Source organism: Mugil cephalus, chromosome 20 (assembly GCF_022458985.1).
Source record: "Mugil cephalus isolate CIBA_MC_2020 chromosome 20, CIBA_Mcephalus_1.1, whole genome shotgun sequence".
NCBI classification, from domain to species: domain Eukaryota; kingdom Metazoa; phylum Chordata; class Actinopteri; order Mugiliformes; family Mugilidae; genus Mugil; species Mugil cephalus.
Window position 1 is genome coordinate 12837643 of NC_061789.1, and position 27261 is coordinate 12864903.

A 27261-nucleotide genomic window follows, 5' to 3' on the forward strand; every position below is an offset into this window, starting at 1 on the left:
GTCTCTGTTGTTTGATAGTTTCAGCAAAAATAAATGGCGTCTATGATAACATCTGGGAGAGTATTTATTTGTTTATATTTTTGATGCGTTTTGCCAGATAATCAGTTCCTAATGCCGTATTAAAGAGAGACAGGTTCAATAATGTCTGTGAATAGGAATCCGCGTCTTGGAGACATACTGCAACGCTGTGACGCAATTCACCCTGTCCTGCTGCAACACAATAAACTATGAATCGCCAGCGTGCGGACGATAGGAGGCTTCGTCTTTGGGAGGAAATGTGAATTAAATGGCGAGGAGAAGGGGGTGTGGCGCGATGGGTCTCCCATTCAACCAAAACACTAACTAACACGCCCAGGGCTTGTGCATTTGTGGCGTAAAGCCCGCGCAGGGGGGTTGGACAAGCCCGATCGCAGCGGCTCCGTCCGTCTCCTCGGACTCCTCCGGCTTGGTATTCAGGCCGGCAGCCCTCGGCAGCCCGCCCGCCGCGATCCGTGCTTCCGCAAGCTGCAGAGAAACGCTTTCCGCGCAGGGAATCTCATCGCGTTACGCAGATTGAGCGCACTCCTTTCCCTGGACTCGGGGCGATCTGGCGGCCTGCGGATGAAGAAATGGGGAAATTGAAGGTGCGTTTGTTTTGTTGTGTTTCTTTTTGCTGTTGCCTTTTTGTCTGATTGCTTTCAGTTGTCAGCTGTTCGGTCCGTGGATGCTTCACAGTGAGACATAACAGTCGAATCCGGAGCTTAGATGCGATGAGGACAAAGGGGCGGATTGAGCTGTAAATGCCGCACCTTTTAATACTTTAGGTCGAATTAATAGAAATATAAAGCAATAACAGGAAGATTGCTTTCTCTTTAGAGCGTCCACTGTGAATATATATGAGAGGATTTGACAGCATAGCCCAGTATACTGTGGTAGCATAATAAAGGCACACCTCTGTGCCCTACATTACAAATATTAGCTTTGGATCATGTTGAATCTCTCATCTATATGTTGTGGTGTTGTGGGGTGTTTCTTTTTCCAGGAAGTGGCTCTGTCTAGGTAGGTGACTGATGCCTCAGTGGAGCCTCCATGGCTCCATGTGGCCTGCTGTGAACTGTGCAGCTCTTCGTGGGCTGATCTGATCAATCTGTGTTACTTCGTCAACCATTTTCATTCCGAGGATAAATACCTTCTGAGAACATTTGAAAGGAGCCCCGGCCCAGTGTCCTCACATTAACCGGCCTCTTAAGGAGCTGTCGCCCGCTCGTCCAAAGTGTGATTGTGTCATTATGAAACTGATTAGATAAACTATTAATCACTTGAACCTCCCAGTTGTTGCAGCTGTGAAACATTTGAACCCTTCCGCCATAGTAAGAGTTAAAACCATTGTTTAAAACATGTGCCGGGTTGCATTTCTTCTTTTTGTGCGTCTGTTTTGAAAGATTTTCCCTTTCTCTGTTTTCCCAGGCCTGTTAGCAATGACCCATGGCTGTGCTGTGCTCTGCGTGTGAGTGCAGATTTTGTTCCAAGAGGAGATTGAATGCCTCTAAAATCTCAAGGTGAGACCCACTCCCATCCTCCCCCTGCCCCCGCTTTCACCTTGTGTATGTACATGTTTATATATATATATATATATATATGTCTGCGGGAGGTGACAGTGTTGAACTGCTGCCCCATTGCCTCATTTTTAACTCGCCTTAGTTGTATCACCTTTGGACTCTGGACTTCTCTCACTGCCAAACCTCGTTCACATCCTTATGAGTGCCTTGCCCAGTTGTAAACAGTTGTGTTTGCTGAACATGCACTGCTCTCTTTCACTCTTTATTTCAGCTTAGTTGGACACATTGCTGCGAGGGTTGAACCAAACAGTGGCAGTTGGTTCATCTGAATAAGCTATTGTTTGTGTATAGGAGGGGACTTGATGACACACTCTTATGTCACAAGGCCCTTGTGTAAAACATCATACTGCAATATATTTGTGTGCTACTGATTTGCGGGTCGCTGTTTTCAGTTACACTAGGTTCAGGTTTGTTAAGGTGCGTATGGTGGTTAGTCTCCAGGAAATTAATGTTCCTGGATGTCGACGCGTGTCAAGCTTAAGAGGTGGAAGTTTGTAAAGTGCATCTACCATACGCTGTGCACTGTGGAATGTGGACTTTTAAGGTTAAAAGAAATGCAGCTTGAGGGGTGTCTGGCCGACCGTCTCTAGAGTCAGCATTCGGCCCTGATGTTCCCTATTCATGGTTTTCACCCCGGGGTCAGTGCACGCGTTGTGCAAAACCCTGCAGACGTGCCCTGTCAAGGACACAGCAGTGTTGATGTGTCAATACACATTTCAAGTGTGTGCTGTGTCATTTTGCAAGCCCAGTATGAATAAGGGTGGCTTCAGTACGAAATAAGGAGACAAGAATGAATGACGACATGTCTGTGTGCGAAAAGGGGCCAGATGATTGCGTGTGTTTTGGCCGGTGATGCCTCTAATCTGACCACTTCTTTCCAGTAACAAGTAATGTGTTACTATTGGTTGTAGGCGCAACTTGGAGGCCCAGGGGTCACAGGTTCGCCTCCTCAGTTTTTCTCCCAGATGTGGGGATAAAAAAAAAAACCAGAAAAGTCTTTGGACTTTGCAAAACCAGTACGTTGGAAAGAGTTAAAGAAGTTGGTCAGACAGTATGTTGTAGAGGAAATGCTGCTTTTTCTTTGTTTTTATAAAAACATGTATTTTGTACATGGGGTGGGGGTCGGCAGCTGCTGAATGTAATTGATAAAGTAATTTAGTTTGTTTTAAAATAAAAAAGTAGTCAGTTAAGTAACTAAGTTACTTTTAAAGGTGTAATCAGTAATCTGATTACTTTTTTGATTACACTTTTTTTTTTTTTTTTTTCCAGTTGTAAGCTCTCAACTTAAAAGGTATTTGTATGCCTCTGTCATCTTATAGCTCTTTCACTTTCATTTTCCTATTTTGTTAACATGCAGGGGCTTTGTCCTTAACTGACCCTTTGTTGGCCAAGCAGACTTTGTCTAGTACTTATTTCCTAATGTTCCTGTTGCTATAGAGTATAGAGTATGCACATGACATCACAGTCAGCGAATTCTTCGTGGTTACGGCTACTGACTGGCAAAAAGTGACAGTTGAGCATAGAGATAAGCTACAACAGTGAATAGTTTGTGGATGTTGTTCTTTTGGTGTAGTTAGGACCAACAGTAGCTATTTCAGTTCCAACAGTAAATAACAAAACAATAAATGAAATATTTATGATCACTCCTCGTCATCATTTTAACATCTGGTTGGATGCTACAGTATTGTATGGCTAATGCTACCTCTCAGTAAAATATACCATTAGCATCTTTTATTTAGCTATATTTACCATAACTGAAATGTCCTAAAACTAACTAACCAACTGAAACTGAAGCTAATCCACTTTTCCAAATCCATACTAGTTCTTATGGATCATTGTCGAGCTCAGTTGTCCTTCATTTGATCTGACAATCCAATTCCGGTCTCGCTGTATTTACCGCCACGTTTCACCATGTTTTTGCCTCTCAGGGGTGCGTGGCCCCAGATGGCAGTGACGTCAATGCATACCCTCTATATGGGAATATTAATGTATATTCCTGTAGGAATTTGTTGAAACTCTGTCTGACTATAGTGCCATAGTCTCGAGATAACTTGGAGTTAGCTAAGTTAGCTAACGCTAGCAACCAATAGTAACGATGCTAACGCGGCAAAATATCTTGTTGCTGTATCCACACTTGTCAACTGTACATCTTTCACAATTATGGATTTCAGTGCTTACTAAGACTACAGGGTTTTCTGCATTGTTCAGTGGGAATGGACCTGGCTTTGTGTGTCTGGCCTAGCAACAATAACACTGTCAGAACTTGACAAAGGGTAGGAACCCTCTGGGTGGTTATCAGTAGACCAAGCAAGCTGAAAGCAGATAGGATAACGGACAGTGCCACACTAAGCAACCCAGCTATCAGTAGTGTTGGTCTCAAAAAGATACGTTTGTTGTTGTTGTTTAGCTCGTCTGACTGGACTGTAGGTCCAGTACAAATATATGTAGACACATACACTGTTATGCATTTTCTTTTCCAGAGGATAGTTTTACGTTTTGGGGAAATCTTAAATGTTAGTCATATTTTGGACAATAGTGCGTTCTTTGCTTTGTGGGAGTAGTTTCCTTGTTTGACATTGGACACCATCTGATATGTAGTGCAACTTCCTATGTTCCCGCCATAGCGTTATTTCTTTTGTACTCTAGCTGAGTGGGAACAAATTAGTTCTGCCAGGTTTCATATTATGGCCAAGTACTTGTGGCAAGTGATTTCCATTTTCTTCTGTTGATGTACACCAGGGTATCTGTGGTTTGAAGAAAATGCTAGCATGATCTGGAATGATAAGTGCTGCCTAAAAGTTGGCTTTTTATCAGTTGATTTGCATGTTAACTGTCATGCAACACCATTTTGAGGTGGAGAGATGTGCTTGTCGAATTTAATGAAAACACACACGGACGAAGCACATACCCAACGCCACAGCTGAGCTGTCCTATTAGTGACTTAGTGCAGCTGGTAAAATAAGTCATTCCGCAGAAGACACATCTGTCTCTGCTTGCACTAACAAAAGAGAAAGGGAGTAATGGGTGGTGCTTTCCTCTTATTGCTGCTATCTCGGCAAACAGGAAGATAACGCTACAGAGAGAGGAGGAAGTCTTTGTTGACAAGGGATTTGACCAACACACAGAATACACATTTGGTATGCACACACTGCACTTAGCATACAAGCCATTTATACTGTATGTACAAGGTAAATGCAGTGTATTTTAAGGCAGGACCACCCTTACCAACCCTTTGAAATAATACACTCTTGTCAACCCGTGAGTTTAGCTGACAGTGGTTTTGGTGATATTCCATATTTTGCATACGACAACATTTACATCCAAGACCGCACATAATCCGCAGTCCTCTGTTGTTCTTCAAACACTATAAATGTACTGTAAATACTGACTGTTGAACATAAATCCACTTCTGAACAAAAAATACACAGCTTTTCATGTCTTTGTTAACACAAGTATCTGGTTAGCCAATAACCTGGAGGCAGCTCAGCCTACAACAATCATGTGATCTTGAACATCACATGATTGTTGTGTATTTCAGAAACTTGGAATAACAGTCAGAGCTACATCTAAGGTTTACAGAGTATAGTCCAACATTGTGAAAGCATGGATCCACCCAGCTTTGCATCAATGGTTTGGACTGGTGTAATAGTGTAGAGGTTTTTTTTTTTGGCACATTTTAGACCCCTCATTATCATTCAAATGCCAGAGCGTCGTTGCTAACCATGCCCACCCCTAAATTAGATTAGATTAGCGTAGCCATATACGGATGGTTACTTGCAGTGGGATAGTGTGCCATGTTACGAAACTAAAAGCATCAGAAATTGTTTCTTAATGATGACAATGAGTTCATTGAACTGAAATGGCCTCCCCAGTCACAAGATCTCTGTCCAACGGATCACATTTGGGATGTGGTGGAACAGGTCATGGTTTTGGCAATATGGATCTAAGTTCCGTTAAGCTAACGCAGCGCAAACACCATATAGGCGTCTCTATAGAATGTATTAGAAAACTACAGGTGAAAACTACTCTGTGATATCCTACATGCAAAGCTTCCTTTCTTAAGAAAAGGAGCTTTGTTCTTTCTGGCAAATCAGGAGATTATCATAGACTTTCATTTGCCACTGGCACTAATGAGTATGTGATCACACTCACAGGAAGTTAGGTTTAGCAAAAATTACATGTTTCCACAGGCACAACCACTCGTAAAAACCCTTTGCACCCTTTATTTCATGTTACATGTAATATGCCAGTGAGTCTTCAGTCTGATGCCTCTGTTGTGTGCCACATCAAATAAGGGGAAGAAGAAATGGATCAGGGATGCTTTTTGTGGCCTAGAAACCAACGATGTTGGCCTCGCAGTAAGCAGTGAAATGTGTAGTGAAATATTTAGGAAATACGAAAGTATTTGAAATAATGTGGTGTACACGCATCAATGTAAATAGAATTTCAATGATTTCTTGGCAATGTCCCGAGGGCTTTCACCACTTCACACAGTGATCCATGAATACTAATTTCAAATACTGCATTTCTTCCCATTTTTTCTTCTATAATTAGTTAGTTAACGCCCTAATTTTTAATAATCCGTCTTCCCTCTATGGCTTTAAATTGCTAATAAGAAAACCTAATAACTAGGCCCAGCATCTCCTGCTTTCTGCACTTTTCTCTGCACTGTTTAATATACAGTATGAACTGTAATGTGGACTACTTATCCGTGGTGTTCTTACAGGTAAAGCTACCACATCAAGTATGTGTGCAAACAGAACTTTGTTCTTAATTTCTCCGTCTCTGGTCCCCATGTTTCGCGCCCTCCATCCCTCCATTCATCATGTAATTGGACGGATCATGACTAATACCCAGCCCTCTAGCTATTTGCAGGCCGTCAAGCGGCTTTCACACAGATTAGAAATTGCTTAATATGTTTGGATGCCTGGCTGTTTGCAAGTGCTCAGTTAGGATTGTCGCGCATCATCCGCACTTTGATCTCCATAACGTCAAACCGGATCAGGCGACACAAAACATCGAATGCAAGTCTGATATTTACTGAAGGGAAGCCTTGAACCCACATGGTGCTACATAAGCAAATATGAAATGAGAAAAGGGGCACAATTTTATCTCGACCGTAATTAGGGTTAATTCATCAACTGACTCTTGTATCTTTTTTCCCTGTCCACCTTATGGAGGTTTCTTGAAGTTAGGTTTTTCCACTGTGTTTCTTGTGCTTTGGCTTAGTATCCACGCATCCTACACGCACAAACACAACACACTCCCAATAGGCCACGATTATAGATAGAGTAGCAGCTGCCCTGTCAAAGAAAAGGACGCAGGGATGGGTGCGGAAGAAGATGAAAGCTTTTTTTCGTCGGCATGACAACCATGCGATCATCTGCATGGAGACGCTTGATGTGCTGATGGCGGATTCAGGGTCGGAGAGATGGGGAGCGAGGTGAAGAAAACTGGTTTGATCCAGCACAGTTGTGCGAGCGCTCTTCATCTCCCTGGCTTTTGTTTTACCGTTGTTTTTGTTCTCTGGCCTCCTTTCTTTAAAGCGAGGGCCGCGTGATTCAGAGCGGTGATACTCGCCGTCAAACCGCCCCTCTGAGTTTTTTTTTTTTGTTTTTTTTGGTCTGTGCTGTGCTGGAGCTCATCACAGCACCAGCCTGTGTCTTCAGATCCCGCAGCAGGACTCTGTGGAGATTTGTGGATGCAGGATGTGAGTTTATGAGTTCATTTGGTGCTTATGTAGCAAAAAAAGTACGATATCCACATATAAAGAGAACTAATTAACATTACAAAGGTGTAGATTCTTAACTAAATCTGGAATAAACATCATGGTCTTTGTGTCAAAATGTTAATTTTAGTGCACTACGCTGGTGCAACTGAATACAGCTTTAGGTTGTGTGGCGCTAGCTGGGAAAAATAAATGAAGCACTCTGGAGTCTGAGATATGGATTTTTGTTTTATTGACTGAATGATGCAATGAAAATAGTTTGATCAATATTGGCTTAATGTGGAAAAGCTATGTCATCTGGTAGTGTTGTTCAAACAGCAGTGTTGACTGGCTTGTCTGTGGAAACAGCAGCAGCAGTGCTGAAAACCTTCCCCACCCACGCATCCCCTTTTATCCCGGCATCTACCTGTCCTCCAGCGAGTGCTGTAAGTGACCAGTCCGGCGTCGGGGGAACAGCACCTTGACAGCCCCTCTGAGCTATTTTCAGGAGCTGTCACTTTTGCTGCTTCCTCACTGTCAGAGTCGTGTCTTCTTCACTGCCGCGGAAAGTGAAAGAGGGTGTAGTTTGGCTTTTGTGTGTGTCATCTCGTCTGCGTTTAGCACTTTGCTCTCAAGTTCCTCTTGTCGGCTTTGTTGTCGTGTCTTATGACTCTTAGAGGAAACGGTGGGAACAACCAATTGTTTAGTTCCATCTTATCCCGTGCAGAAACCTTCTGCGACTTTACTTGCCACTTTATTAGGTACACCTTGCTAGTTCCTATTTGGGCCCCCTTTGTCTTAAGGACTGTCTTAATTCTTCATGGCATGGATTCAGTGATGTCTTGGAAACATTCCTTACAGATAGCATCACACAATTGCTGCAGATTTGTTCACTGGGCACTCATGACGCAAATCTCCCACACATACTGAAGGCGCTCTACTGCACTGAGATCTGGTGATTGTGGAGGCCCATTGAGTACAGTGAACTCATTGTAATGTTCAAGAAACCAATTTCAAATGACTTTAGCTTTGTGACATGGTGCACTCACTTGTTATTCAAGGGCCCAAAGTGTTCTGAGAAAATATCCCTCACCATTACACCACCGGCACCAACGCGAACCACTGACGCAATGCCGGATGACGGATTATCGTCTTCATTTAATCTATGTGGAATTCTGGCGTTACCATCCGGATCAAGACTTAAGATTTGGCAGCGTTTTCCCAATCTTCTTTCCTCCAATTTCAGTGAAATTAAAGCCTCGGTTTCCAGTTCCTTGTATAGTGGTGGTCAGAGTCGTCTTCTGCTGCCGTAGCCCACCTTCTTTAGGGTTTGACGTTTCGCTCTTCTGCATACCTAGTTTGTAACAACTGGTTATTGTAGATACTGTTGTCCTCTCATCTGACCTGGTATCAGATATTTTCGCTTTTTATAGAACAGTCTCTGTTAACACCAAGGGACTTTTTTTTATTGTCAGTTTCTAAAATATTCACACCATCTTCACACCATCTCAATAACCACGCCACTTTCAGACTCACCCAAAATCACCTTCCTCCACCATACTGATGCTCAGCAGATCACGCTGACCACATCTGCGTGACTAAATGCACTGAGTCGCTGCCATGTGACCGACTGATTGGGTATTTGTGTGTCATGAGGTGCTGGTGACCGCTGGTGCAGCTGACCTTAAAACAAGCCATGTATTGTGTTTACCTGCTCTCTGCTGCTGCACTCTGTTTGGTACGGTGTGTTCGTTACCTCAATCCCTCTGTCTATTCTCCCTCTGTCTGTGTTTGTGTTTGCGCCGTGCTCATCCAGGCAACTGCTTGCACAATGTGCCCATGGTGCTTGTTTCTAGCGTGTGTGCGTTTGTGTGTGTATGTGTGTGTGTGTACACGTGTTATTGAGAAAGCCGTGCGTGTGCGTGTGCGCCGTGGTTGTTAGGGACAATCAACTGCTCCATCAGCCTTTCTCTCTGTCTCTCTGTACATCCTGTGTTCATCTGATTTCTCTGTCTCACCCGATTTCCCTCCTATCATCACCCATCCCCTTTTAGTGCCTTGCTGACTTGTTTCTTTCTCCACTTTCTCTGTTTTCCTCTCGCCCCATTTTTCCGCCAGGATGGCTGCCTTCAGTTCTTTCACTTATTACGCGTTTTATTAAACGAGGTGCATTTCCTTTAAAAGCCTCCAAACTACAAACAGCAAAACTGACCGTCTTAAGAGTTGAATTCAGTAGTTTGGGATTCAACCGGGGAACAGCAGTAACGCTGACGTGAAATATGGAAATGAACGTCCGTATTTTCACCGCGGAACCGACGCCACAAGCGCGGATCCAACAAATGTACAAAACACGTCATTATGTTACTTTGACAGCGTAGTGGATGCAAGCGGGATGAGTACAGGGTCGTTTTAAACGCCACACGTTACAGATCCTGTTGAGTCATTGTAGTGATTGACAGCTTCCACAAGTACAGGATATTGTGGCCATTTTCTGTTAACTGAAAGTGAAATGTGGATGTGGCTTCTTTAGACCTCGTGTGTTCCTCCGTTCTCTGACTTCTTTCACCCTCCACACTGGTAAGTTTGGCTCCTGTTATTTAAAGGTAATCCTGAAGCTTTATTGATTAATTGAAGAAAAACTGGTGGTTACAATTTATACAGTGTTCAGCATCATGGTAATGTACTAATTTTTTAAAACACACTGTTCAGGCTTAGCAGATAACTAACGTATAAAATCCCTACATTGCACAACCACTGTAACAGTTATGCTAATCAGAATTTGACTATGGTAGCTGGTGATGTTGGATTTCCTTTCCAATCCGATACTGAGTAAAACTCAGGCTGGTATCGGTGATACCCATCCGTTACCGATACTTTGTGTAACTTCACCCTAATGTGTCTGGTAAACCTAAAAAAAAGCAGTGCATTTCAAATCATAGCTTCAGAAAAAATACAGGACATCAGAGTAATTAATTTACTTATTTTAAACTTGGAAGTATATTGAGACAGTGGCCTCATTTACTACATACACCATCAGAGAAATATGTGAAAATGCTGCCTCAAACACTAAAAAATAAATAAGTAAAATAATAAGACGATTAAAATAAAATACTATAAAATTTGCGTCCTAGATCTGACAGCGTGCTCTCTTCTTCTCTCCTCTTCTGTCTCTTCTCATCATATGCCTCGTATTCTGTGTTGTGGTTTAACCTCAGGTGTTTCACGAGGTTTGTTGTGTTGCCACAAGTCAATAGTCTAGTTACTTTCCACCGTGTTCCTACGTTACCTCAAATGACTGAAGTATCAAACGAATCGATATTTTGATTTGAGAATCAATTTTAGAGCACAAAGACCCGGTATCGGAAGTATCGATATTTCAGTATCAATCTGCACATCACTAACGGTAAAGCGCCAGTTGGATTTCATCATAGAGTTTGTTTAAACAGAGAAACAAGAGTGATACTGTAGACTGCACCCCGTATCCAATTAATAGTTTTAATAGAGTCTATTATAGAGATTGACAGATATGTTTTTTTTAGGGCCGATTTCTTTTTTTCCGCAATGAATGGGCTGCACGCGTCAGCGGCGTCTCCAGCAGCACGGGCTTGTAGTATGTTATGGGGGTATTACCGATTAGTCAACTAGTTTACTTTACTGTTGTGCCATGACATGAAAACTAGTCGCTGATCACGTGACAATAACAACGCAACGACGCCTCCAAGTAGACAGGTGAGGAGCCCAGTCAGTCACTGCAGCAAACTAGCAGCGGTTCATCAAGTGTGTGGAGATACTTGGTGATTCTTGGTGTTGCCGTGACCTATGACTGACTGTAGTTTGTGTTCAAGCTTCAGTAAACTTGCAGAAATGCCTACAGTGAAAGGCGCTACAATATGTTTTCAGGTCAAGAACATAGATTTCATGGTACAGCCTCACTTTCTACTGTGTTTTTATGTGTGACGACATCGACTGGTCGACGTTGGCTCGACTTTCATATCAACGTATTTGTCGACTTTAAACAATCTGAAGTCTCTCAACCCCTAGTATGTAACTCTGCATCTTTTAGAATGATACGTTCGAATTAGAATTTCCTCTTGAGCCTTCTTTTGTTTAATTTGCTAATATGCCGTCTGTTCACCCGTATATCATCCTTTCACCTTGCTGCTTTCAACCGCTCTGACATTCTGTCTCGTCATCAAGGGTGCTCGCTTTAGTTGATTAGAGTGGTCCCGCTTGCATTTATAAATTTGACGACTCTCCTCTCTTCTCCAGTCCTCTCCTCTCCTCTCCTTGGAACAACAGTGGTGCGCTGTTGAAGGGAAATTAACTCAAGCTGTAGCTGTGCAGGTCACTCCAAAGTCATAAGTGATCCCACTAATGTGCCAACCAAGGTGACATGGGTTCAGCCCGATGCTCGAGAAAATAAACGTTGTATTCGTTCCATCAAAACTAGATCTGGTGAGATTCGGTTCACTCAAATGGCTTTGCATTGATTGGGTGTGTGGAGCTGTGTCTCATTTGTCATTTGGCCGCCCTCCTCCAAACCTGACTCTGGAGCCAGTCTTTTAATTCGTCCTTCAGGCTCTCAAGGCAACGGCAACCACGTCTTGCGTTTCCACGGCTCCTTCTCCCTCGCTCTGCTCTCCAGTCCTTCACTCACACTCGCCTGTGTCATCCTTCCTATTTCCCTTCTCCATCCTTACCATTCAGTCATCTTAAAGTGAATTCCACTCCTAGAGATGTTGTTTCTGAAAGGTCGTCTGCTGCCTCTACGTAAACACCTGTGGCTCTATTCGTTGCTCTTTTCATTTCTGTTTATTTCCTTGTTCTTATTTGATCTGCTCTGCCGCCAGCACAGCCATGGAGGAAGCACTAGACGCAACACACATACAGTGAAGCCACTAAAGCCATTGTAGCACAGTGAATGGATGGATAGCCGAGGAAGTCAAATGTTCTGTTATTCCATCCCGGCGAATGCAATCTCTGGAGACACAGTGCCAACCAGAGAGCCCCCAAAGGGCACGGAAGCTTTCTCTGAAATGCACACAAAGACAAAAGTTGTCCATCCATCTGCCCCTCGTCCATTACAGGCCAATTTTTATGAACCAGCTGTAAGTCTGAAAGCTGTAGGAGCTCTGTCTGCGCGTGTCCGTCTGTAATCTATGTGTTTGTGCTCCGACTGTTTGCTAACGCCAACAAGGGAGGATGCACTTCATGCAACGTGGAAGAACAAACAGGCACAATAACTCAACAACAACACGGTGCCTTGTTCAGCAGAATCACTGCCTGATGAATGACTGTGATTTTGCTGCGTCTAGACGAAACAATAGTCATCTTTTTTCTACGATCGCTGCAGCTGAACAGCTACTTTGTTGTGTAATTACATTCTACATATTGCTCGATTGCGTAAAGCACAAAAGGAATGTAATACATGACGCTCGCAGCCCGGTGGGAGACAAAATGTGGCCTCTGTTGCACACTTGACAGATGAAATGGGCAGTATCGGACTAACATTTGGGCTGTAAATGTAAATCGGTGTAGAAAAAACAAGAACAAAACATCGCTTTAAAGCTGCTCTGTTACAGAAGTCTTAGTTCCTCACACACTACCACTCTGTGGGCAGGTTTATATATTCATTTGAGTAATCCGACCACAAAGCCCAGGTGTACACACACCCAGAACACACTGAGGAGGACTTTGTTTTATCCAATATCATAAAATGAAACGCAAATACCATTATAAATGACCTCCTAAAAAGGAAAAAAAAAAAAAAAATACCCAAATGATGTCTTTACTAATCTGTCGTTTCTAAAATATTCCCATTATAGCTGTTAATGAACAAAGTTAATCAATAAAATCTTAGCCAAAATGAATACATGAAAAGACTGAATACAAGTTATGCAAACATATTTTCCTCGCCAATGACCAGTGTCTTTACTAACCTTTATCACCAGAGATTTTTTTTTACGCTGCTTCAAACAGTGCAGCAGTGAGACTACTGTGGATGTGGAAGCTTCCAAAATTCAAGCCGGGTCTCTAAAATAACTGACATCTGAGTGGAGGTCATTAAAAAAAGATTAATACATTAAGGTGCGGTATGTGTGTGCTTTCAGTTAGTCTTCGTGTCATGTTTTCAAACAGAGCGGATCTCAAGACGTCCCTTCTTTCGTGGGGCGTGCTAGGGTTGTGGCGTCGAAACTCGTTGTGAAAGCGAAATTCTCTTCTCTCGTATGTTTTGGATGAAGACGAACCACTTTTTTTGCTAATATTTTACATCACATTTATTAAGTGACAGCGGTGTCAGCAGTGTGTTTTAAGCTTGCTGTGCTGCTCTCAAAATGATTCAATTTGTCAAAGTAATGAATTTTCCTTCGACTAACAACAAGTTTACGTTTCGCCTTCTATCTTCACCATCTCCCAGCATTTAGTATGCCCTTTTTTTCCACCCCTTTTGGTTAAATATAGCCGAGATGTTGATGGGCCTTCACCTCGAGCCTTGTGTGTTCTGAAGTAACCCATTAATCATGTTACCATTGTCGGGTGAGTGATTAAGAGAGAGGCCAGGCCTGAGAGCGACTCAGTCTGCTAGCTACAACCTTGCATAATGAGGTCTAATGGATTGAGGGATGTGGACATACCTGTCCACTCCACTAAGATTAGGATGAATAGAAAGCTACAAGGCTATTCCCCTCTGGCCCACGTACTGTGTGACGCATGTGTGGATCTCTGAAGCGGTTTCGTCACATTGCCGCTACAATTTCTCAACCTCCCCTCTTGCATTGACATTTTGCGCTAATGTTTCGGTGTTGTTATAAACCTTATATTGTCTAAATCTGTCTCCCCCAGGCTGTGAGCCCTGTGCAGGGTGATGATGAACACTCAGGGCTGCAACAGCAAGGGAGGCGGCCAGCATGCTGCCACCCCTCCACCCCGTCCCGCCCCCGGACCCAGGCTGCAGGTGCAGCGTTCCCTGTCTCGCGACACCATAACCATACACTTCTCTGCTCTGGGGAAGGAGGAGGATGATGAGGAGGAGGAGCTCTATGGGGTACATGAGGTTGGACCTGCTGCAACTACATCTGTTCCTGAAGAAGCAGGGGGTGTTGCTTTGGGGGCTGATGAACAGTGTGTCACCACTGGCTTGGAGGCGAAAGAGGAGCTGCTGTTTGAATCTGCCGACGCGGAGACATCCGCCAACCTGTTTGTGGAGCCCTCAGACCCTCAGTCACACACACCCTCTCCAGCTATGACCATTAGTCCCAGCTTCGCTCAATCCCACCTGAGCTCCACGGCTCCTGCTAGCTCTTCCTGGCCTTCTGACCAACCATCAGGCAACCCATTATCCACAAGCTCCAGCACCTCTTCACCGGGCAAGTCTGGAGCGCTGTCGTCCTCTAAGCCTTTTCTCAGCCTCGTCAGATCTTTGTCCAACGATGTCGAGTCTCGAGAAACCGCTCCTGCTGCACTTCCCCCTGTCACACCACCACACCCGCGCCACAGACACTTAATGAAATCCTTTGTTAAGTCCCTATCCACGGACACTGCTAAGGCCGAGCACCAGGAAGGGCATGTTTATCACTATCATCATCAACAGCAGCAAGTCCAAACGTCCCATCGGCCTCCGCCTCGCAATATGCAGCTCTTCAAGCAGTTCTCCCAGCCCCGTTTATCCTCCAGCCCCGTCATTATCACTCAAGCAGGAGGAGACTCCAAAACAGCCCCGTCCTCTCCCATCATGTCCCCAGATGGTAGGTCCTTCTTCAAAGTCCAAGAGGTGGAGGCCAGGATAGAAGATACCAAGCGGCGGCTCTCCGAGGTGATGTCCGATCCCCTGCAGCTTTTTAGTAAGATCATGGGGGATGAGTCTGGTATGGGAGCTCAACGTGCCAAATCGCTGTCCTCCAGTGCATCAGAACTCAGCGGAGTGACGGCAGTAAATGGCCACGCAGAAGGTAACAACAACTACAGCATCAAGGAGGAAGAATGGGCAGAAGGGGAAGAGGAAGCGGAAACCCCTACAGGAAAGGCTCCTGACTCCGTTTTCTTTTCTTCTATGGCACCATCTCCAGCGCTCACTCAACCCTCATCATCGTTTCTCCACAAGTCTCCTTCTCTCACTCTGGGACGCTGTTCAATGTCGGCCCTGGTCGCTCGACAGGAAGACGAGGACTTCTGTGAATTGTACAGTGAAGACTTTGAGTTATGTACTGATACTGAGACCCCAGATGGGGATCATTCTGGGTCTCGGCAGCCCCATACTGGCAGCACTGGATTGTGCAGTGAACTTGATACCGAAGAAGAGAAAGCAGAGGAAGAGGTGGACGCAGTTCCTGTGACGGGCCTCATCTTCTTTACACAGTTGGTGTATTGGTACTTTCTCCTTCCAGTGCCACCGAGTGTATGTGCAGTGGTGCATGGAGTAGTAGCTGGATTCCTGTTGGCCTTGTTGGTACTTTGGCTGTCTTCCCCTGGAGGATCATTAAGGAACAGAACTGGGAGGCGAATGACAGACCACTGGAATGTGGCCCAGTTGGATATCAAAGAACCAGGAATTTTGAAGGTGAGACTTTTGGATCTTCTTTGGAGGGATTTTTAGATATTATTATTATTATTATTATTGCTTCAGTGGTTTTAGGACAACCAAGGTCTGCAACTTTATCATGTACTTACAGGAAAGTCTTAGCTTTTAATGACTTATAAAATCAAAAATGGAGAAAAGAGGACAGTATGATGGACTTCTTCATTTTAAGGTCAGGTGTGCTCAACCTATACACCTTATAATTGTATATTCACAACCTTGGCTTTTATTCATAATTATGTCAAATGTACTTCTCAGTCCAATGTCATGTGGAACAGGGGATATTAACTGACGAGTCATGGATCCATTCCTTTTGCTTTTCTTGCCGTTTGAAAGAACGATCAAATTCTGTTGACAAAAAAGCCAGGTACCTACTCACTAGCTTGAATAGTGACCATACCTACCATCTTCAAAATAAATAAACAAAAAACTCCCCTGAAGTGTCAAATTGAGACTTCAGAGGGAGTAGAAAGTGTTGCACAGTTTTAAATATTTCACTATGCACTCTTCTGTGCTGTAGGCTCGAAGGTGTAACTTTTTCTCTGGAAGAAATCTATGTTGTGGCTATAAAACCCTGACCCATTAGCTCCCTCTTGTGGTGAGGGAAAGTACCACATGGATAGACCTTTACCACATTGAGTGTCATTACCACACAAATTGCTGACAATGTTTTAAGTCTGTTATTCGTAGGGTTTAGCCAAATTGCTGCTCTTATAACTCCCTCCAAAATTATGAGAATGTTCTATTAAAGTATTTGTGAATGGCACTGTATATTTTGTCTTTTGTTCTGGCCTAAATTCAGATACCGAGAGTAGAAAAAAATCTATCCTGCTGTATAACAGCTCATCTTTTTGTAACAATTAAGCTACTTTGACCAATTATTTTACCTTGTGGATCATTAAAGTCTGTCTAAGTCTAAGTCTTTGAACATACACGCTTTATTTGGGTGGACCTGTAACTCTAAATGTTGTTTGACCGGTAGTATGATGTGTGTGTGACAGCAAATTTTGATTCTCAGTGAAAATTGTTCTGCCTCTCCACCCCACACTCTCTCAGGGCTGGATGAATGAGATCCACAGCTACGACCCGGAGATGTACCACGCCACCCTGACTCACTCTGTTTACGTCCGTCTAGAGGGCTCCGTCCTGCGCCTGTCCAAGCCAAACAGGAACATTTCCCGCCGTGCCACACACAACGAGCCTAAGCCTGACGTCACTTATATCAGCCAGAAGATCTACGACTTGACTGACAGCAAGGTGGGGAGGTGGCTGTTGAAGCATTTTGGTCGTGAAAAGAAAGATTTTTTTTGTGACTGTGACACAGAAAAAAAGGGAGAGAGGAGTAGTAGTAGTAGTAGTGGTGGTATTAATGTGAAAATGTGTGTGCTCGCTTTATGTGTGTGCATGATGATAAGCTTAACAGATAGTGACATCGAGCACACGTCTCCTCAAATTTGCCTTTGCCTGAGTGCATTTTTGCTATAGGTCATGCTCAGTGACAAAGCTGCTCATGTCTCATGCAGTGTGTAAACATGGAGTGAATATCACGGCTCGTTGACCTTGTATACACAGCTGTGTGTCTTCTGAATTAGTGTTTTTACATATCTGAAGGGAGGACCGTAAGACATTTCTTATGTCAGTGTACCATTGAGAAGATGTTTCATTATGATTGTCCTCTTTGTGCAACTATGTTAGTCTTCTCTCCTGTTTCCTAAAGTGCCCTTTCCCTAATTTTAGTGTGGATTGGTTAGGGTTAGGGTTAGGGTTATTTGCATAGAATGAAGTTGGATGAATTTCAGATACACCCTAACCGGAAAGTCAACTTTCTGCTTATAGTTAAAGTCTGCTTTTCGCCATACCTCCATGTACTCTGTACCATGACAGTACTACAACCTGCTGATGCTATCTCTGTTAGAGATTAGTTACAATACACCAAGTGTTGAGCCTCGAATGAACTATATTTTAAAAAAATAGTCCATTACAGTGGGGTTACATTGTTGGTAAAAGACAAATTTGTATTTCTGCCAGTATATAAAAAGTTCAATCTCCATGTCCTGCCAGATCTATCTGATGCCCCAGAGCTTGGCTAGAAAGAGAATCTGGAACAAGAAGTACCCCATCTGCATTGAGCTGGCCAAGCAGGAGGACTTCATGTCCAAGACTCAGACGGAAAAGCCCGAAGCTGGGGAAGACAAATTAACAGGGCTGAGCGAGAAAGTGGAGAGAACGGATCAGGGCGAGAAAGCTGAAGGCTCTGTGCCGGCAGAGGAACCCAAGAGACCAACGTCTGGAGGAGGAGATCTGACAATCTACCTGTTTGGGAGGACGGGTCGGGAAAAGGAAGAGTGGTTCCGGAGGTTTCTTCTAGCGTCGCGGATGAAGTCGGAGGGCAGAGGTGGCAGTCTGCCGGGCATCTGCAAGAGTGGTGAGCTTAAAACGGAGCTATGTGCACTACCAGGGTATCCATCTTGCTCACCTTTTCCTCACACGTATCAGTTGCACAGACGTACACCACTCCCCGCTTTCAGAGTAGATACTCTTTTGAGTGTATAACTGTGCGGCAGATCTGTGGATAAGCCCCAGCTTAGGGACTGCCAATCCTTTCAACTGAATGAACAGATGAGTGTGAATGGGTCAGCAGGATTACATGCACAGAGAGGCAGCACATTATAGCACTGGTTTCCACGGTGGGATAAGGATAAGGTCCTGTACAAAGACATACATAAAGGTCCAATGATAAATGCCAATCGGGGTAGACCGGATTACAGAGTAAACGATTATCAAGTGTATTGTGGATATACATGACTACTGCAGGGGTAATATGAGGCACAGAGGGGATGTTTTCGTGTGGTCCAGTGTAAAGCATACTAATTCAGAGGGCCGCATGTTGTGGTAAAGAATACAAATGGGTGCAAACCATCCATGGCCAAATTAATTTTTTTTTTTGAGAATGCAAATATGAATATGAAATCACTGACTGTTCTGTTGACGCATAATCCCATCACAACACCCCTCCTAACCTTAGTCCTCACGTCCCACTTCTACCCCTTGTAGCCTTCTTGCCCTCCCACAGCCGCAGTGGCAGCATCCAGTCTGGCGGAGGCCCGGACGTGGACAGCAGGAGCAGCAGCCGGGGGAGCCTGGAGGAGTTGTCTCAGTCTCGTCACAGAGACGCCTCGGTCGCTCTCCCCTGCGGCTCTACTGGGGGGACGAAGCAGAAGATGCTGCTGGACTATAACGTCTACATGGCCAAATATGTCACCCCCCAGGCACAGTCGAGGAGTCCGACTGCCACTGAGAGCCCTGGGCACAGCCCCGAGAGCAGCCCGAAAACAATCAAAAAGGTATGCGACAGATGGTTGCGTGTAAGCCGGAGAAGAAATAGACAACCAACAAAGCCTTGGTGGTTCAAAGTCGTGACACCACATCATCAACTAAATCAGTCAGACTTTCTAATCAGTAATAGTTCTGGAGCTTTTTGAATGCGATTGTTTTGGTATTGCTGCTCCAATGATTTGATGTCATGAGTCACTGATGTTGCTGAAAACCGAGTTCAGTGGAATCAAGGACGTCTCTTACAAATCTTCAGGGTACCTTTAATCTGTGGTCTCTAATCTGGGGAAAAACTCCGTCAAACTGTTGATTCCAGACCTCCACAGTTATGTTTCCATTCCCTTTGGACATCGTACTCCATTGCCAAGAAGTGTCTGTCAGTAAACTAATTTGGTCTATGTGTGACCTTCAGATACGCAAGAGTTCAGAGGAGACTCCAGAGTCCGAGGCCTGGATCAATGCTTTTCTGGGAAGAATATTCTGGGACTTCCTGGGAGAGAAGTATTGGGCCAACGTAGTCTCCAAAAAGATCCAAATGAAGCTCAGTAAGATCAGGGTGGGTAGTGGAATTAGTTTGCACACACGTTCATCTACAAAGACAAGACCCTTTGTGCTCCGTTTCACGTCCTTGTGCATCCCTTTAAACTGTCTCTTGTGTTTCAGCTGCCATATGTTATGAATGAGCTGACTTTGACAGAGCTAGACATGGGCCTCTCCATTCCTAAGATCCTCCGTGCCTCCAAACCCTCTGTGGACCACCAAGGTAGGAAGAGTCACTGCACTTGGTATGTCATAGCTTTCCACAGTGCTACGACGGAGATTTATTATTTTCAGCCATCCGTCTTCCGCTCTCCTCCATATGTCTGTCCTTTTACCCTCCCCTCATTTCCTTCTTCCCCCTTCCCACCATGTGTCTTTCTTCCTCCTGCTTTGCTTCTCTTCTCGCTGGATGAAGACATTGTCTCTACCCCCCAACTCTCCCTCTCCTCTGGAGTCTAGTCTGGATGCCTTGCACTATTAAGCCACAGTAATTAAACTTCAAGTCTTGGTTCCCCCTCATCTATTACTGAGACACCGGCTCAGCGTGCCTGCCTTCGTCCCCAGCGACCGGACTAGTTCGATACTCTGAGACAATACAGAAATGTGAGGCTTAATCATTTTGGGGGGAAACCAGAGAAGCTTTAGGTGCCTCTTAATTCAGTGTTTATGTTTTTTGCTTTTTCCTAAAATTCTATGGTTGTGAAAGCAGATGAGAGGCCAAGTCTAGTCTGTTGTGTCCAAATTTTGAGAATCTTTATTGTGCTATAAACCCGCATGAACTAAAAAGGATTGATTTGCTTTTATAGTGATGCACTTTCTTTATTATGCAATGATGATGGTGAGATGGATTCCTGACACTTAATGTTCGAAAGACATTTGCAGCATGTAAACTGTGTTCCAATAACTACTAAACTCACTCGAGCATTTGAAGTGTTGAGCTTGACATTACTGATATAACTGAATATAAATTTTGATTCAGTAATAATCCAAGACGACCCACTTTAAACCCCACCATCTCTGCTGACCACTGTTACCGTCTTATTTGGAGACTCATTACAACCAGGCAACATTTTTCCAATCTTCTATTGTCCAACTTTGGTGAGCCCTTGCGAATTGTCGTCTCAGTTTCCTGTTCTTTTCTTTGTGTGTTTGTTGGCAGAACCTCCAGGGATGCTCTTTGCCATACATTTGTTCTAACAAAGTCAACAAAGGTTATTTGACCAGAGTTCAGAGAAGATTTTTTTTTTTTTAACCCAGAAAAAGCCTTTTCTCTTTTCCAGATCATTCTCTAGTGATGGTTGTGCTTAAAAATCCCAATAAACACCCCTGGTATTTGTTAGTGACAGCCTGTGTCACCAACAAACATCGCATTTCTTCCCCAATCTGATTCTCAGCTTGGACTTCAGCTGACTGTCTTGTGACTGGGTGATTACATATTTGTGTAAAGAAGCAGTTTACCCAAACAGTCAGTGCATGTCCTCAAAACGTGTCTTGTCTTAGAAAACGAAGCACTATTTAACGTAATATGACGAAATACTTTCTTTGCTGTATTCACTGAGCAAACAGTGGATGATTCTCCGGCTCCCTGCTAAAAACAGTTTTGTGTAAACTAGATGTAGCCTGATGAACTCGGCCAATATGGAGGCAATTCCCCAGAGCTGAACCTTTTTAGTGTTTGCTAATGGATGGGTCTTCTCCCCGGCTGCTCTGAAGCTCTCACCGAATAAACTCCAGCAAAAATACTCGTTTATTTCCATGGGAATCAGAAGCATGATTTATGACACACGTCTTCTTTTCATCATTATCTGCAGGTCTGTGGTTTGATTTAGACATCTCCTACGCGGGCTCCTTCCTCATGACACTAGAGACCAAGATGAACCTGGCCCGCCTGGGGAAGGAGGGCGAGGGGCTCGGGGAGCATGGGAAAGAATGGTGAGGCTTTCAGTTACATTTGGTAATTTATTTCTGAAGCTTGCGAAATGCTGTTTGTTTTTATAGTGGCTTTCCCATTTCTGAGAGGGATCTTCCTCAATTTCTTCTTATTCCTGCACGTTTGTTTTGGTCATTGTCTTATAATACAGTCTCAGTGACGGGGGAGGAAATGAAATGTTTGAAGGATTAGATGTTTGGCTTTACGGAACAGCTCTGAGCTGGGTGTTAATTGGGGAGAGCTGCGTTTAGGGCCATATTAGTTGTCATGTGTGCTTTTCACGACTCCTACCCTTTCTTGTTTTGGCTCTTCCCCCCCTTCTCTTTATACACTAATCCTTCCTCTGGACGCTTCCCGCTATGGATTTGTCAAATGCCGGGTGAGTTTGGGAACGTGTGCCTGTAGCTGCCTGTCACTGAAACAATACCTTTGTTTTACACTTGTTTGGTTCTTTTTCTTGGGGAAATCAGTGAAGATTAACTTCCTGTGGTTTATTTCAGTAGGGATTCATTTGATGGGAATTAGTATTGATTGCTTGCTGCTCTGTGGAAAAGCTACCGTGGCCTGACTTTGCAACAGTGAGGGTGTGTTTATGTTTGTGTGGCAGGTCCAGGCCACGGACATACTGTCTCGCGGACAGTGACGAAGAATCGTCCAGTGCTGGTTCGTCAGATGAGGAGGATCCCCCGGAATTGCTCAGTGACAAACCTGTTCTTCCTGGAGGCGAGGGGTGAGCAAATACCTCCGTACAACATCATCTGAAAATGACTCAAATTCAGATTCATACTCATGTGCTGAAACTCAACGATCATCCCTTTCTGTCCACCCACCCACTCGACTCCACAAGTTCGAAATCTCGTCCTGATTTAATGTAGCATGCAGTCACTCCCTGCCATCATGGGCGCCGAGTAGCAAGAGGTGCTCTCGTGAATAAATCATGAACCTGACTCACTCATCGTCTCCCCCTTCTCCTCCGTTCCGACCCTCTGCTCATGTAGCTACGTGGGAGGCCACAGACCCAGCAAGATCATGCGCTTTGTGGACAAGATCGCCAAGTCAAAGTACTTCCAGAAAGCCACGGAGACGGAGTTCATTAAGAAGAAGATGGAGGAGGTATCCAACACGCCCCTGCTGCTCACCGTAGAGGTCCAGGAGTGCCACGGGACACTGGCTGTCAACATCCCGCCTCCCCCCACGGACAGAATATGGTAGGTTTATTAAAAACTGCAGGAAGTAGTCAGTAATCTTTGGTTAATCCTGGTTTGAGAATATTACACTGCACCGCTGCGCCCTCTGCTGGGCAGACACAGACACACATGCAGTGAAAGAAGGAGAGTGCAGATCCTAGAAATGAGGACACAAAGGTGTGTTTGTCTTTAATTATGGAAAAATTTGAAACATATTCCACTGTGCTCCATGTCCTTAATTAATATGAGCGCTACCAGTCAAACGTTTGGACGCACCTTCTCGTTCGATTCATTGAGAAGGTGTGTCCAAAGGGATCAGCCGATTATTCATTTTAACCGTAAGACGAAAATATGCATGTCCTTTACATTTTTGTGTTTTTTCTCACTGCTAATTAGTTTCGCCTCGGTAATTAATAGTCTGAGACGGAGAGACAGCCGTTTAAAATTCACATACAAGGCTGATCGTAGAGCATATCGGGGCCCGAGACAAAAATGTCCACAGTAGGTGGAAACGGGAAGCAGGAGACACACCAGTGCTAGCTATGTTAGCTAATGCCAACTGACAGAGAAAGGACAAATGTCTCACTCACACAGCTGAGGCTAAACTAGCCCCATTCAGTTAACAGAAATAGACATTATTTGCTTCACTTACCGCATTTTTTTTTTCCCCTTTTTCACTCCCAGAATTGCCACTTCTTTCCCTGCCATATCTAATTACGTAAAATGGTCATGCTCTTGACATATTGAGTGTGCACGGTTTGGGACCCTTAAGGGGGGTCTCCTGGAGTAATGAAGCACATTAACCGCTGCTCTGGTTTAAAACTTGTCAGTCTGCCAAAAACGTTTTTCGCCATCCGTTACACACGTCCTTGAGAACATGTGTTAAAGCGCGTTGCGAACTCGGGCGCAGTTCAGCTCGTGTGACTCGTAAACCCTTCTGACTGACAGGTACGGTTTCCGGAGTCCGCCTCACCTGGAGCTGAAGGCGCGGCCTAAACTCGGCGAGAGGGAGGTCACGCTGGGTCATGTCACCGAGTGGATTGAGAAGAAACTGGATCAGGAGTTCCAGGTATGCTACAAGGAAAAACGGGAACCGGTAAAACCTAATGTTTAGACATAAATACAGGACACAGCCAGTAAAGTAGCGGATGCTACATCGTACGGTGTTTATCAGCTTATGAAATGCTCAGGGTTTGGCGTAGCACTCAAGAAGCACAAAAAGAACCACCCCAGATGTTCAGGGTGAGAACTGAGGTTGTAAAAGACGACTTGGGGTTCATTTACGGCTCTCCACCTACGTGCACTTCAAAGCAGTGCCCCTGTGGCTTCCCCTCCACTCATATATATCCAAAGCAATGATCCGCCTCCCGTTAGATAGCTGCCCTGAAGCACACCTGCAAACTACTGCAACAAAGTGTTCCTGTCAGGTCTTCCGCACATCTACATTTATCTCTGCCTGACTCCTCCGGGGTTGTAATTACGCATCACCCCACCTGCCACTATGCCCCGAACAAAATATAGTGCTGTTGTGAGTGAGTGTGTACATCCCTCTTTCAACGAATACCAGATTTAGGCCTCTTTGTGTTCGTTCTTTGTTTGCTAAAGAATTAAAGATATTATGTCTTATGTATTTTTTTTTTAAATCACAGAATAGTAATCCATACTGTAAGTATTTATCAGTGTCTGGTTGAACTCATTTGTAACCGTTTGTTGTCCCCCGCAGAAAATATTTGTGATGCCTAACATGGATGACTTATGGCTACCCATAATGCACTCTGCCATGGATTCGCGTTCGAATGCCAACTTGGTTACTGTGATGAACGATGCCTTGAAAGATCCCGAGCCGGAGGAGCCCGAGGTCGCTGACATGTGAAGGCCGCTGAGCGAGATATGCGCCGAGAGACGTTTTATCACCATGACGACACAACAAAGAGCAACAGTGGGCCTGTCCAGCTCTCCCAAATTGTTACTCATACCCCAGACCCACTGTGGCCACCAAAACTAAATAAAAGGCTACTGGTGAGCTTCTAATCATTTGCAGCCACTAAAAGCAAGACAATGGAAGATAACGGTGACTCACGCGTCGCCGTCCCAATCGCGCACTTTCGTTTGTGTGAAGTCAAATGAAATTCTTAATTCCAACACATGTCAGGACTAATTAACAGGTGTGTGTTGTGGTGGATCGCCAAACAGCGACATCTGATTCAGCCGGAAGAACCCTTATAGGCCCCTACCTGTGATCTACAGCTGCACCAAACACGATAGTTGTACAGTTTTCTTGTTTTCCCATTTCTAATCGCGTGGTTACCGTAACTCTATGAGAACTTTGCAGCCACATTTAATCCAATAAGTCCAGAAATTTGGAGATGATCTTGCTGAAAGCCCCCGGTGTCTACTAGTCCGCATTTCACAGGGATGCCACAACCTCCGTTCATCAGCCACACACACACACTGCTGCCTGTGCCAGCTGCCTGGCACTTATATGCAAACCAACCAGTGGCATCGTGTCCATTTAAATTGACCATGGACACACGTGTCGCATCATAGAACCCGTGCGCTTTTAACTGTGTGGTAGGAATTCGAACTAAAGCCGACTTTACAGCTGAAGATTGCCTAGGTCTGTTGAATGTATAAATATGAATGCAGCTCCCTAGCTGTGCAACAAATAGCTCATTCACTGACGTGCATCTAAGAGACATGTTTTCAAGCACCTCTTTTCATGTTCTGTTTTGAGCGAAAGTAATAATTTTCTATTTTTCTTGCCAAAGCAATCTTTCAGTCACATTTGAAAGGTACCGCGAGAGGTAATTGAAGACGAGCGAGGAGTGGGTGAGTAATTTTGCGTTCCCATTGATGTCGAATCTGCAGCCGACGTTTTAATAATCGCAGAAAGCCAGAAGGCGAAGGGAGTGATCCTTCTAGACAGCAGGAAGCTAATTTATCGAGACATATGTACCTGGAATTCATCGGTAGTGGGAAACCCAAACTCAACATTATATTTTAATAGACTGGATATTAGCCATATTATTTGACGTTGTGGATCAATGCTTTGTTTTTATCCGATCTATTTATTTGCCGTTTTGTGTTGTACACACATTAAAGAGGAACACCAATACGCTGGATCAAGAACTTTGTAATCTGCCAAGGCACCGTCCGCTTTACAGCTGACTTTTACTTCACGTGTTTTTACGTTCGTGCGTGTCGGCAAGTGTATGAGGCAGAAAGTGCCTTTAAAATGATCAAACATTCCTCCGTAGTGTGAGCCACCGCGTTTCTTGCATCAGTTGCGGATAGAGAGAAAATGTCTGTGTGCCATTACTGTGTCTGTTAACAAAAGGCCCCCTTGTTTTTGTTCTTTTCAGTGTTGTTCATTTGCACAGTGATTCAAAAAAAAAAAAAAAATATATATCAGACATTGCTGTTGTGTTCAGTGATGTTGCCGAATGTTATTGTTCTGATCATTGTGGATCAATAAAACCTTTTGCTTGGGAAGACTGTGAGCAGTTTTGTGGGTCTTACTAGAACGTGCATGTAATTTTATTTAATTTACAACTTATGTTTGTGTTTATGGCATCGAATTTTTTCCCCCAATAATGCACAGATTGATGTATTATGTGAGCCTTACGTGATGTATTTAAATGCTGCTAGTGGCCAAATTCTACGAAAATTCTTAGAACCATGATGTTTTCTAGGAATTTCCCCTCAAAGTTGAGAGTAAATCCTTGTAAAGATAAGAGGTATTCCTAAGGAATCTTAGCTCTAAAGCGAGAGCTCCTAAGGTGAGATCTGTTAAGAGCAGGGAGGACTTTTAAGAGGCTTAGGAGTTTCTTAAGCAGCGTTTCTTTCCGCCCTTTGGCGGAATGAAGAGGCTAGGAGAGATTCTCTCCAAACAGTGAATGACGGTGAATTAATTAAACACTGTAGACTGAATCGTGCAGGAATCCAGCCGGTTAGCGATCATTGATGAAAGCTGAGCTATTGATTTGACAGTCCATTCTGTGTCCATAATCACAAGTGTATTCTTATCTAGCTGTTAGGATCAGTTAATGAAATGAAGAGTTTCTGTTCATCCCTTGCTCAGGGTTCTCTGGGAATGTTCTGGAATTAGTCGCAAGTTAAGACTCCTTGCGAGGAACTTTTAGCATACATTAGATACATTAGATTTAGCATACATCATTGAACTGCACCCTAACGCAGATCTAATCAGCTAATCACATGACAGCCACACGGCACATTAAATCATGCAGACAGGATTATTTGCTAAAGTTCAAACTGAGCATCAAACTTGTTTAATAAAAATTTAATTGACTTCAGGCATGGTAGTGGACTAGTTTGAGCATTTTTAAAAAAAAAAAAAACTATTGATCCACTGTAATGATCAGTAAGGTTTG

The 27261-nt window shown here is 44.0% G+C and overlaps 1 protein-coding gene across 3 annotated transcripts; it reads left to right on the top strand.

Moving 5' to 3' along the window:
* tex2 (testis expressed 2) lies at positions 1-26362 on the top strand. 3 transcript variants are annotated; one of them, XM_047571619.1, is made up of 13 exons: positions 1-623; positions 1447-1538; positions 14149-15862; positions 16937-17137; positions 17942-18305; positions 18935-19224; positions 19626-19769; positions 19877-19976; positions 21565-21685; positions 22297-22413; positions 22682-22891; positions 23819-23939; positions 24594-26362. In XM_047571619.1, exons 3-13 carry the CDS (start codon positions 14171-14173, stop codon positions 24741-24743), a joined length of 3510 nt encoding a protein of 1169 aa, XP_047427575.1. In that variant the 5' UTR covers positions 1-623; positions 1447-1538; positions 14149-14170; the 3' UTR covers positions 24744-26362. The 3 variants fall into 3 exon arrangements, with proteins under 3 accessions (XP_047427575.1, XP_047427573.1, XP_047427574.1); XM_047571617.1 differs by having other exon boundaries at positions 2-623; positions 22291-22413; XM_047571618.1 differs by lacking the exons at positions 1-623; positions 1447-1538 and adding an exon at positions 9775-9882 and having other exon boundaries at positions 22291-22413.
* The last annotated feature ends 899 nt before the right edge of the window (positions 26363-27261 follow it).

Coding starts and splice junctions, on each gene's coding strand:
- tex2 (XM_047571617.1), top strand. CDS start 14,171: ATGATGAACACTCAGGGCTGCAACAGCAAGGGAGGCGGCCAGCATGCT. Junction 19,977..21,564: donor ACCCTCTGTGGACCACCAAG/GTAGGAAGAGTC, acceptor CATTATCTGCAG/GTCTGTGGTTTGATTTAGAC. Junction 22,892..23,818: donor CCCCCCACGGACAGAATATG/GTAGGTTTATTA, acceptor TCTGACTGACAG/GTACGGTTTCCGGAGTCCGC.